The sequence below is a fragment of the Curcuma longa genome, chromosome 12, assembly GCF_044706935.1.
Source record: "Curcuma longa cultivar G26 ecotype Majalengka, Jawa Barat chromosome 12, ITB_CL_G26_1.1, whole genome shotgun sequence".
Taxonomy (NCBI): domain Eukaryota; kingdom Viridiplantae; phylum Streptophyta; class Magnoliopsida; order Zingiberales; family Zingiberaceae; genus Curcuma; species Curcuma longa.
This window is the reverse complement of record NC_133872.1, coordinates 3851814-3863333: the sequence shown is the minus strand read 5'-3', so window position 1 is coordinate 3863333 and position 11520 is coordinate 3851814. Positions and strand designations below refer to the sequence as shown.

Genomic DNA, 11520 nt, shown 5'->3' with positions numbered 1-11520 from the left:
GTATATATATATATATATAACATCCTTCTGATAATCGAAGGTGTTAGTATGTATGGTACAATTAGCTAGTTTTATTGTTGGATGGTTATTTTTATATTTAGGGCAATAAGAAGATAAATTTTATGAAGAATATTCTATAAAAATAATTTTAAAAATATTTTATTATATCAAATCTCGGTTGTTAAAATAAGGTCACCCATTCAATTTTATCCTTTAAGATTTATTAATAAAAATAATATAAGGTAATGAAGGAATACGAGCATTAAATAAGTAAACATAACAATCTCATGTTTTCAAATTAAATTATAAATTAAATTGCCTGATAAAAAACAATATAAGATATATCATGAATTAAATTTTAAATCAGCTTCTAATATAATTTTCAAATAGCATATAGATATTTCTAGCACATCCATATTTTTCGGAGTCTCTTACAATTTAACTCTTTACAAATTTGTGATATTCATTAAAAAATATGACAAAAAAATCAAATAAGTTTGTAAAATAATTCTCGGATACAAATTAAATATTTGGATAAATTTAAATTTTAAAATTTGGGACGATACAATTCATAACTAAAGCAATAAAGGTATAATTAAAGCAAGTAGTAAGGGTCATTAATACACAAATTTTTTAAATATAGGAATTATTTATGCATGGAGATTAGGAGTGATAAGTTAGGTCCCAAATTAATTATTTGGTAAACAAATTATACCATTTGAACAAATATAAAATGATACAAAAATGAGATGTATTTTTAATAATAATTTTATGCCACCTAGATTGATTAGAGCTAGGTTATATAATATAATCTAAGATGGCATAAACCTATCATTAAAAATATCTGTTGCTTGAGTTTCATCATCCAAATGAAATCATGTCTGATTTGCACTTACTGTTTGATTTATATCATCCAAACATACATCATGGTAACTGTTACATTGCCCACAGTCGAATGATTTAAGAATTTAAGATGCTAAAGAAATGTCAATTTGTATGTCTATGGTTTCATCTCACAAACTAAATGTGATCAAGATTTGATAGAAACTATCTAACAGGACATTTTAAAGATAAATATCAACTAAAATGGGTGCAATTTGATACATTACCCGTTTTATTTTGAAGGGCACTTGTTTGTTCTTCTTTGCTACTCGAGTCAACGAGCATAAAGTGGCACTGGATCAACTTTTCTTTGAATCCTATTAGGAAACAAATCGATAATGAGATGAAAAAGAAACTACATTGCATCACCAAAGGTACCTAAGTAAAATGGCTAATGTGGTTACTAACCAGTTATCCTTTGACCATTCATGTTCTTGAGTTTCTACAACATGCAAGCTCAAGGCGTGCCTTGATTTGGACGACTTGTTCTCAAAACTGGCACAAGAAAATCCCAAAGAAGTCAAACAAAAGAAAAAAGTTACCATTGCTCCATCAAAATGATGATGGCTAACAGAGTAATTTACCTTTGATGGATAAGATCACCGTGTATGACAACTAAAGCGCCTTCTTTGACCTCTAATGGTACAAAATCTTTCTGATCATAGGATGGTGAAGGTTCATCAAAGTGTACTCCATTTTCATCTCTAATAAACCTCCTCTTTAGACCATCTACAGTTAACAAAGTAGAGTGAGTGATCATAGGATTTAAAAGCTCCATGATGCTAGAGAGATTGTGAAAGAGTCCACAAAGAAGGCGAAGAAGGATACTCTTGTGGGAGCCGGGAATGGCCCACAGACAACCATTGGTGATGGTTGCATCTTCTAGTGCCAGCCATAATCCTGTGCAAGAGGGAGGGTCCGTGTACAGGAATGAGTTGTCCTGGTGTGGAGTTACCTCTCCACCGATGCCTGGTTGCTATTGAGTTGGTAAACACCGAGTTATGTGGTTATTGACAAAGAAAAGTAGAGTATCATTGTGACAAAACAACGGCATCTGATTTTCATAGCCCCCTAATAGCATATTAAAATCACTTCAACAACATAAAACAGATTTACATCATACAGATCCAACTCAGAACTTATAATTTTTGAGACATGCACTGGTTTCCTTAAAGAGTGTCAAACATGATAATTTTCTTTGTTTGTTGTATTAGTTTCTCATTCATGTCTTGAGATTGATCTACTAGTGGTAGTCATGATTCCATCAAAACTTTTTAGCTCATTATTCTGATCAAGTCAAGCTAATGCAACCTAACTAAATAAAGGAAACAAATATCCTAAAATAAATATTAGTTGATCACAACTTCTGTCATGCAAACATATTCCAATTTGCTACAGAGGTGACTCAAAAATTGAAGTATTGAGCATTGTTTCCTCTATACTTTCAGTGAGCTAAAATGTGGTGGATATCATTGTTCTCAGCTAAACTTGTTGTTAACAGGGATCTGATCCTGAATGTCGCTGAGTTTTTTTTGGAAATGGTTTCACAAGATTGTAAACGGTTTCGACCAAGTCTTTAGGCTTAATCCTTCTTATTTCCAATGATGTTGCAAGGATTCATTGTAATGGCTACTTGGCTAGACAAGCACTCTTGATCAAAATGAGTAAACAAAGAAAAATAAGCATGAAGAGATTATCAATGATGATGCACTACAAAAGCCAAAGGAGATAATAATTGAAAATCCTATATATTTTTAAACTCACTTTTTGATCACGATATGGAAATCCAAACTAAGTGAAATTAAAAGCAAATGCATTGGCGTATAGCAACTTACCTTAAAGATATACATGGATTGTATAACCACAGGTCTCTTGTAATCCAATGAAAAAAGCATGCCCAACAACTTGTCTGAGATTGAGAACTTTTTGAAAACAGGATCTATTTCATGTAGGGCTGTATAGGGCCACAGAAATAGCTTTAAAAATTACTATAAAATCCATCAATCTTTTTTGCTCAAATATCAATATACAATCAACATATTTTGTCTACAATACAAACCGTGACCAACTTTATTTATGGAGAGCTCCTTTGGCTGTTTCAAACATCCATCAACTCCAAATGCTTTCTCTGCAAATACCATAAGAAAAAAGTTTATCAGGATAACAAGCAGAAAATAAGAGATGCAGGTGTTGTTCTTCAAACTGATGGATGAAATGGATGGTCTGGATATGACAGAAAGTGGAGGAAGAACCAACAAATCACATTAACAAAAAACCAGGAGTTTGTAGCCAACAAATATTCAACTACTGTGCACTTTTTTTCCTGGTAAAACCTGGCATCATGCACAAACATCTTATATACACATACAAAATTGCTATCCATTTTAACAAACAAAGCTTCATATGTCCACAACTCAAATACATAGCTGGCTAGCCCCACATGGTGAGTTGTGAACTAATAAGATAGGTTTATAAGCTTAGATGAGTGAGCTATTATTAACTTTCACTAAACTATTTTGAGACAATGATTAAGCTTAACAAGCTAATGGGTTAGTTCTCTCATTGTGTGAATTGCTGCAATTGATATTAAAATAGATTTAGTAGGTCTAGGCATGGTATGGTCACAATTGATTAAGCCTTTCTCTCATCTAAACGGGTCGAGTCAAGACAAATATTCCAAAATTTGACTCACAGGTAAAGAGAATATCTCAGATACATGAGAAATTGTAAGACAAGATAAACAATTAAATTCGTTTTCACCCAAATGTGAGGGTTCCAATAGTTATATTTTAAGTGTTATTCTAATAAGTGCAGCCTTGAAATCCTCAGAGAATCAAGGTAATCTCACTTTCAAAGACAGGTAGTACTGGCATAGCACCCTCTGCAATCCACAACAGTGACCACGCTTACATGATCCTCATCCCTTTCATTTACACTAGGAAACCTAATAGGTCCGAGAAGGACAGAAACAGATAACCAAGCAGTACCAAGGACTGAAATTAATATATAAAGGAGATTTCTTTTACGAGAAATAAAAAGTTAAAAACAAACCTTCGAAAAAGAAAGAGATCTTCTCTGCGCTCTCAAAGAAGTAAGCATCCGTATGTTGCTGCTAAATTAACCAAAGAGGACAAAAATCAACAAAAACAAACCCTTTTTTCCTGCTCCTTTCATGCTTAACCTACGACCGTAAAAAACACGACTTCAACTCGGTGGCGTTCTAGTACCTGGTTCGTCGTCGAGAAAATGGACGAGTAGGAGCCGTCAAACCCGTTCAACAACTCCTCCATCCGGTCTCTCATCTCCTTGACCTCCTCGGAGCCCGAAAACGATTCCACGACCAAATAACCTGCAAGATGCATCACTCCTAAGGGTACCTTTCACCGGATTTGGAACCCAAAAAAAGATAATTTTCAGGATTCAGAAGTCGATACCATTGACATTAAAGAAGTCGAGCTGCTCTGCGGTCAGATTGCCGGCGATTCCCATAGCGATCGTTCGCTCCCCTTCCACCGCCCTACGATAGTTGCCCTTCCGTCTTTCTTAAGCAAGAGGGGGAGTCGTCGCGCGAGCTATAGGTCACGAACGGGCCTAGACCCGCCAATGGGCCCGGCCCAACAATCTCATTCAACGGCCACATGGGCCAGGTTGATGTTTGAAATATGACAAATAAGAGGACTTATTGTGAAAAAATACAACATTTTATAAGTGGAGAGGCATTAAAACTTTAGAACGTGGAAACCACCATTTTATTGATGATATTTCTAGAGTTGAATACTTACATAAAAATCTCTATTAAATTTGTATTATGTAATAAAAAATTATGAAAAAAAAGGCTTTCACGCGGAATTAAATTAAGTGAAGGATTGAAAATAAATAAATAATTTCCGCATGAAATATGAGTTCCATTTTTAATTTATTAAAAAAAAAAACTTTCTGACCGACGCGTCTTATGCAAATCATATAAAATAGACGGTCCTGATTCGATCAAGCATCTGATACAGCCGTCAATTCGCTGCAGAGCGCGAATATCTGTGGTTTGGGGCATTAAAAAATTGCGCTTTCGGATTCCTCGCGCTCTTGGCGCCAGCTAGCTTTGGAAGTAGTCGAAGGCGACGGGATTTATAGAGTCCAATGCGGCGGGGCGGCGAGCTTTCGGATCGCTGGGAGAATGGCGAGGGGGGAGGCGGAAGTGGCCGTCGCGATTTGGGTCGTTTTGGCTTGCATCTGGGCTTGCGATCGGAATCCGAGCTTCGTTTATGGCGCTACCGATCCCAACGACGGTGAGTGAATTCATAGTCTCGTTGAGGGTTTGATGTGTGCTTTCTCCTGGAAAAGGCTTGAACAATTTCGTGTTTTGGTTTTCTGATTTGGTGTTTTGGTTGATAAGTGCCAAATCCACAGTTTGCGAAAGGTTGAATTTTTTTTCCCTTCTGCAAATTATGATGCTGATCGATTAGTTTGCTTCATTTAGTCGCCGAAAGAGATTATCCTTGTGACTCTTGTTTAGCAGATTTATTATTCTAGGTATTCATCCAATACCTAGAAAACAGGAAAAGAAATGTTTTAACTTTCTGCAGTTATCCCACAAGAACTTCGTGGTCTGAGTTTTACCCAATTCAACTTGATTCTTGTACTCAGCTTTCATGCTCCTTGTGCAGCTTCTGCTCTATATGTGCTGTTCAGCAGTTTGAATTCAGCACCACAGCTATCAGGCTGGAAGCAAAGTGGTGATCCATGCGGGGAATCATGGCTGGGAATTACATGCTCTGGCTCATCAGTGACAGCTATGTGAGAGTGATAACTTGTGATTTTATTCTTGGTATGTTTTGCTTGCTTCTTATCTGATTGATGCACTCTCTCCTTTTTGTACTAGCAGAAAATTGTCAAGTTTGGGTCTATCTGGGACATTGGGCTATAATATGAACCAAATGGTTTCACTGGAGGAGCTGTAAGTTAGTAAAGTTTTTAGAGATTCCTCTTGGAATTCAATATTCTCACAATGCTAGTTTGTTACAGGGATATGAACCAAAATAATCTTGGAAATGGTAATTTGATACCTTATAACCTCCCGCCAAACCTTCTTAGATTGTGAGTTGTTTGAATATGCTTCCAACTGTCACTTAGTTTTGTAGGTGGACATCTAATGGTAATCTTGTCTGCAGAGACCTTAGCAATAATCAATTTGGTGGAAGCATACCCTATTCAGTTTCTCATATGGCCAAATTGGAGCTTCTGTGAGCGGCCTTCTACTCTAGCTCAAATAATCATGTGATCTTGTCATTAATGTAAAATAAGACAATGCATTAATGTCACAGAAATCTTGCTCACAATCAACTCCGTGGACGTCTGGATGATATTTTTGGAGGCCTCTCTAAATTCACAACAATGTGAGCGTAGACAAAATTTTCAGTTGATGAACATTTTTGTTCAATTATTAGATAAGAAATTTACTTCTTAGTATCAATTATCTTTATATTCTGTGTTATGCAATATCATTTACCTCTTGTATCTTCTCAAAATAAGTTTCTTATTCATAATTATGTTTTTACCTTCAATACTGTCAAAACCTACATGTCCATGAATACTTTCTACTCTATCATACTCCACTCTCTGATAAAGGGACCCTTTTACCGCAGGGACCTGTCTTACAATTCTCTTAATGGTACCCTTCCACAAAGCTTCAGGAGTCTAACAAGTTTGACAAACTTGTAAGAGGAATAATGAATGTTCCAAGCATTAACATAATATCTTATCATTTGGCTTTTTTTTATCTTTCTCCGAAACCAAATTGCATGAAGAATGTTATGCTTACTATTTCTTCATCCATTTTCAGATATTTGGAGAACAATCAATTCACTGGTACCATAAATGTCCTTGCCAATCTTACCCTTCAGAGTTTGTAAGTAATAAATAAAGTTGCCAGTTTATATCAAAATTATAACTAGTTTAGATTACAAGAAAATTGACTTTCGTAACCCTGCTTTAGGAATGTTGCAAATAACCACTTCAATGGATCCATTCCTGACCGATTAAAGGGGATTAATAACCTTCAGTGAGTACTAAATGAACTTGCATGCTATCATATGATTTAATTGAGGATAAATTGAATGGCTCATTTGTGGATCCTATTCTGTAGGACTGAGAATAATGACTGGAGCTCTGGGACAGATAGTCCATCTCAACCAAATCAATCTCCATCTGATCAAAACTCTCATACTGGCCATGGTAGCGGTGTAGGAGTAGGGGGAATAGCAGGAAGTGTTGCAGGTGTCTTCTTCATTGGTGGATTAATTGCATTCTTTATAATTTGGAGAAAGACAAGAAAAACTTCGATTGAAGAAAATCTTGACCAAGACCGGCAATATGCTCATCTAGATTCAGATAGGGTTAAAGGTACTCCACATTTGTGGGTATAACAAACGTTTGATATCTGCAAAATCTGGTCTATTACTACATAAAGATTCTTGTTGAGGTTCACACATTTAATTGGGTTGTAGTATGATTTAGTTTATGTTGCAGAGAAGGAGATGAATAGAACATCCTCAATATTTGACATAGAAAAGTTGCCATCACTTCCTCCACCAAGTCTTAAACCTCATCACTATAAATCATTTGACGAAGATGATTGCTCAAGCAAACTTATCACAAAGAAGGTGGACGTAACAAGTATCAAATCAACTATTTATTCTGTGGCTGACTTGCAAATAGCTACAGATAGCTTCAGTGAAGACAACCTTATTGGTGAAGGCACTTTTGGTCGTGTTTTCAAGGCAGAGTTTGATGATGGAAAGGTATTAATATGATAAAAAAAAAAAGCTTCTTATTTATTCCGGACTCATGTTTGATAGTGGCAAAATTATAATCATCCATCTTGTTTGCACTGGAAAGCTGATTCATCTAATCATTTTCCATGGATTTTGGTAACACTATTTGAAGAGTTTTAATGGCACGATTAGTTTGCCCAGCTGATTGAATATCATGTATGTCTTTTGGATTGTATTCTACATTTTTGTTTAGATTTTGGCTGTGAAGAAATTAAATCCAAAGTCCCTGCCGAGCAAATCAACTGACGACTTCATTGATCTAGTCACAAAGATTTCATGTCTGCACCATACAAATTTGACCGAGCTGGAAGGTTACTGTTCTGAGTATGGACAGAGAATGTTGGTGTATGATTTTCACAAGAATGGCTCGCTGTATGAACTCCTCCATCTCTCAGACGAACCACTGTCATGGAATGCTCGGATCAAGATTGCACTCGGTGCTGCTCGGGCTTTAGAGTAAGTGGGATGCTATCCTCCTTAGAAGATATTTGATTATTGTAGCCTAAAGATTGTCCTCTGTTCTGTCTAAAACTTCAATTATTTCTCTTTTTTCTCTCTTCTCATGTCAAAGTTGTATCTTTAAATTTGACTCCAGGTATCTGCATGAGGTTTGCTCACCCTCTGTTCTCCACAAAAATTTCAAGTCATCTAACATTCTGTTGGACACAGAATTCAATCCACATCTTTCAGATTGTGGATTTGAAAATCTTATTCCCAATACAGAGTTTCAGGTAATGCATGAGATTGTAAACAATATTGTTCCATTAGTCCAAACATCATCCCTTTTCAGATTCAAATTTCAAGATTAATGTAGTTGATCTTGTTAGAGGTAAATGTTGGGTGAAATTTTAATATAATCACATGTGCACAGGCAGGTGAACAGGAAATGGGCCTCAACGCACCTGAGAGCTCCATGTCTGGTCAGTACACTTTAAAGAGTGATGTTTATCGCTTTGGAGTCGTCATGTTGGAGCTCATGACAGGGAGGAAGCCATTTGACAGGTACTCAGTTTTATTTTTTTGAAATGCATCATGTTCTAGGTAAAAATGATTTGTTGCATGATCTTCACAATTGTTTTGCCTACTTGTGTCAGCTCAAGACCGCGATCAGAGCAGTACTTGGTTAGATGGGCAACTCCTCAACTACATGACATAGATGCATTAGATATGATGGTCGATCCAGTTCTCAAGGGCTCATTCTCTCCGAAATCGCTATCTCGATTCGCCGATGTAATTGCTCTGTGTGTTCAGGTAAACATGCATTATCTAGTGATTCAAACATGTTGGACTTTCTGAAACTAAAAACCATAAACTCACAACCTTTTTGTGCTTTTCATTGTAATTCTTGGCTCAATGATGTGCAGCCTGAGCCCGAATTTAGGCCGCCGATGTCGGAGGTTGTGCAAGCATTGGTTCGTCTAGTCCAAAGGGCGAATATGAGCATCAAAATGGGCAGGGAAGATAGCGTAGGAACTAGCAGGAGAGCCGCCGATGACTTGAATGATTATTTGCAGTAATCATGCCGTCTTCCTAATGCTGGAACATATCGTCTTTTTCTACAGATGTCTCAAACACATCGTATTTCATGACTTTAGATAATTTTTCTGTGTGATTGATAGGTTAACAAATGGTCAGTGATTAGTAGATTGTTGTTCACCATGGAAGAGCTTGACAGTGTCGTGTTTCAAATAAATAAAAATGATCTTGGATGCGGCTGAAGCATACCTGTGTGATTTATATTGAGAATAAACTTTTGAATAGAGTTTCCCTATTCAATCCTGTTCTTTCTTCTTGTTACTGAATTTGAACTCAATTCTGAAAGAAATATAAGTTTCTCTTTTGATGGCAATATGCTTCAATACGAGCAATTGGGAAAACTTTCGATAGAGTTAATCACTGAACAAGGCACCAAAATGTTCAATGATATGACATCAACATGAAAATGCTAGACTTAGCATTTGATCTAGTTGATTTACACTTCTGAAAGAAACCACAAAGAACCATCGATCGCCTAGTGCTTGCCCTTCCTTCCATAGCCTCGACCGCCTCTTCTTCCACCTCTGTCGCCGGAGAAGTTGTTCGATGCCGAGTTCAGTTTCATATGGTCCGGCAAAGGCAGTATGTGGTCGACGCATTTGCGGAAGCTAAAATCATCAGCGCTGCCATCGACTCGAACAATGAAGAAGCATCGATTCTTCCAGGTTGGGTGGTAGCGCACCTGGAATGCTTCAATGCCTTTCCCGATCTTCTTTGCAGGTTCGGGGTGGCCTTTCTCCAGTAAGCTCAGCAATACCAGGTGCTCGTACTGCAACCAGAGAAAGACGTTTAACAAAACAGGGCAAGTTTTACAAAACCCTAAATCCGAAAGGAGAAATCTTTGCCCAAGGTTGACAAACCTCACCTTGTTGAGATTCAGATTCGGCGGCCACGACCGGAGAAGTTTCAAACAGTACTCGAACATGTCCGTCGACGATCGGAACACCTTCGGCCCGATTCTTGCTCCTGCCACCGTTTCGATCTGGTCCGATCCGCCTCCTCCCGCCTCAATATTTCCTCCTCCGACTTCTTCCTTTTCCTTAACTCCATGGGGCTTCTCGTCGGCCTCCGAGCATTTCTCCAACTTGAATCTCTTCGAATCAGGGTCTTCCTCGTCTCGGTCCTCGCTTCCCCGTTTCGGCGCGTCGCAGCCGCACTGGCGCGGCACCGTATCGGCGGCGCGCTCGTCTCCCACGAGCACCTGGGGGAGGTTCTCCGTTTGCTCTTCCGCCATGTTCGGAAGGAGAAAAGGGTATGGAAAGGGATCCCTGAACGTGACTAGTATAGTTACAGAGGCCGGGACGAACGTGGGGACGTGGCGGTGAAGGAGAAGACGGCCTCCGAAGCCCATGCAGGGAAAGCCCATAGGGATAATCCTCATTTATTTATTTATTATTATTATTATTTTAAGATTTCATCTATCCAAAATCTCATCATTCATCCGATAAATTTAAAATCTCAATTCTAAAATATTCATCAGATAATTCTCATCTATACTATAAGTATAAGGGATGGAAGATTAAATTCTCTTGCTCTTGAGATATAATTTAGTTGATTATTACGGAACAGAATTGTTGTTGTAGGCAAAGATCGAATCTCAATAAAACTAAAATAATATTCTCTTTCGTCAGTGACCAACTACAACTTTCTATGAGTATAAATTTGCTTGTCATTGCTACTTCAAGAGCAAATTCGACAGCTAAAGTCATTTGGACTCATCGAGTTCATCCGTTGAAGACACACTACGATATTTCTCTTTAAGGATCTATAGGTTTATAGAGCATTCGAGCTCACTAGAGGTAAACTCTAAAAGTGGGTGAGTGATCGAAGATTAACGAGAGTTCCAATTTTGTCTATGTTGTTCGTCCAAAGAGGGAGCATCTAACACTCTCTTTTATATACTTTCAATCGCTTGTTCAAAGGTTAGCTGATCCAAATCATTTAATTGACATCAGATATTCAGTCTTTCGAATCGACTAATCCTACGATGATCAATTCGATCCCATAAAAAATTTTCGCTAGCCACCATAATAAATCGGAAAGCGCTCATCAAGGAATGAAATCTCGAGCTATTTCATCTGATATGGGTGAAACATCTCGTTCTGCCTCACGGATTGAAATCGACATTTTCACGCCTTCTGTGTCAGCACGCCCGAGGCCCCGAGCCCTTGCGACTCGTCTAAAGGGGTTTTAGTTGCCATGCGTTATGTTCGAAGGTATCGTCGGGCTTGCGTGACGCTTTTAGAGCGTCGTCAAAACTCGTGTGGTGATAGAC

At 37.7% G+C, this 11520-nt stretch overlaps 3 protein-coding genes across 5 annotated transcripts; 1 reads left to right on the top strand and 2 right to left on the bottom strand.

Moving 5' to 3' along the window:
- Window positions 1-1049: 1049 nt before the first annotated feature.
- LOC141843241 (phytanoyl-CoA dioxygenase) lies at window positions 1050-4415 on the bottom strand. Of its 2 annotated transcripts, none has more exons than XM_074731290.1 (9): window positions 4317-4415; window positions 4110-4231; window positions 3934-3994; window positions 2942-3010; window positions 2718-2836; window positions 1711-1858; window positions 1467-1611; window positions 1291-1377; window positions 1050-1199 (listed from the first exon to the last, which is right to left on the bottom strand). In XM_074731290.1, the coding sequence occupies exons 1-9, from the start codon at window positions 4369-4371 to the stop codon at window positions 1157-1159; spliced, it is 849 nt and encodes a 282-aa protein (XP_074587391.1). In that variant the 5' UTR covers window positions 4372-4415; the 3' UTR covers window positions 1050-1156. The 2 variants fall into 2 exon arrangements, with proteins under 2 accessions (XP_074587391.1, XP_074587392.1); XM_074731291.1 differs by having other exon boundaries at window positions 3934-3991.
- Window positions 4416-5043: 628 nt separating this feature from the next.
- Window positions 5044-9488, top strand: LOC141842956 (protein STRUBBELIG-RECEPTOR FAMILY 6-like). 2 transcript variants are annotated; one of them, XM_074730958.1, is made up of 16 exons: window positions 5044-5165; window positions 5544-5673; window positions 5762-5833; window positions 5902-5973; window positions 6048-6119; window positions 6201-6272; window positions 6522-6593; window positions 6719-6784; window positions 6872-6937; window positions 7022-7278; window positions 7405-7676; window positions 7903-8165; window positions 8305-8440; window positions 8581-8711; window positions 8804-8960; window positions 9074-9488. In XM_074730958.1, exons 1-16 carry the CDS (start codon window positions 5054-5056, stop codon window positions 9224-9226), a joined length of 2103 nt encoding a protein of 700 aa, XP_074587059.1. In that variant the 5' UTR covers window positions 5044-5053; the 3' UTR covers window positions 9227-9488. The 2 variants fall into 2 exon arrangements, with proteins under 2 accessions (XP_074587059.1, XP_074587058.1); XM_074730957.1 differs by having other exon boundaries at window positions 7393-7676.
- A 91-nt stretch (window positions 9489-9579) lies between these two features.
- On the bottom strand, window positions 9580-10524 carry LOC141842957 (uncharacterized). Its single transcript, XM_074730959.1, has 2 exons — window positions 10111-10524; window positions 9580-10014 (listed from the first exon to the last, which is right to left on the bottom strand). The coding sequence occupies exons 1-2, from the start codon at window positions 10477-10479 to the stop codon at window positions 9721-9723; spliced, it is 663 nt and encodes a 220-aa protein (XP_074587060.1). The 5' UTR covers window positions 10480-10524; the 3' UTR covers window positions 9580-9720.
- Between the last annotated feature and the right edge of the window lie 996 nt (window positions 10525-11520).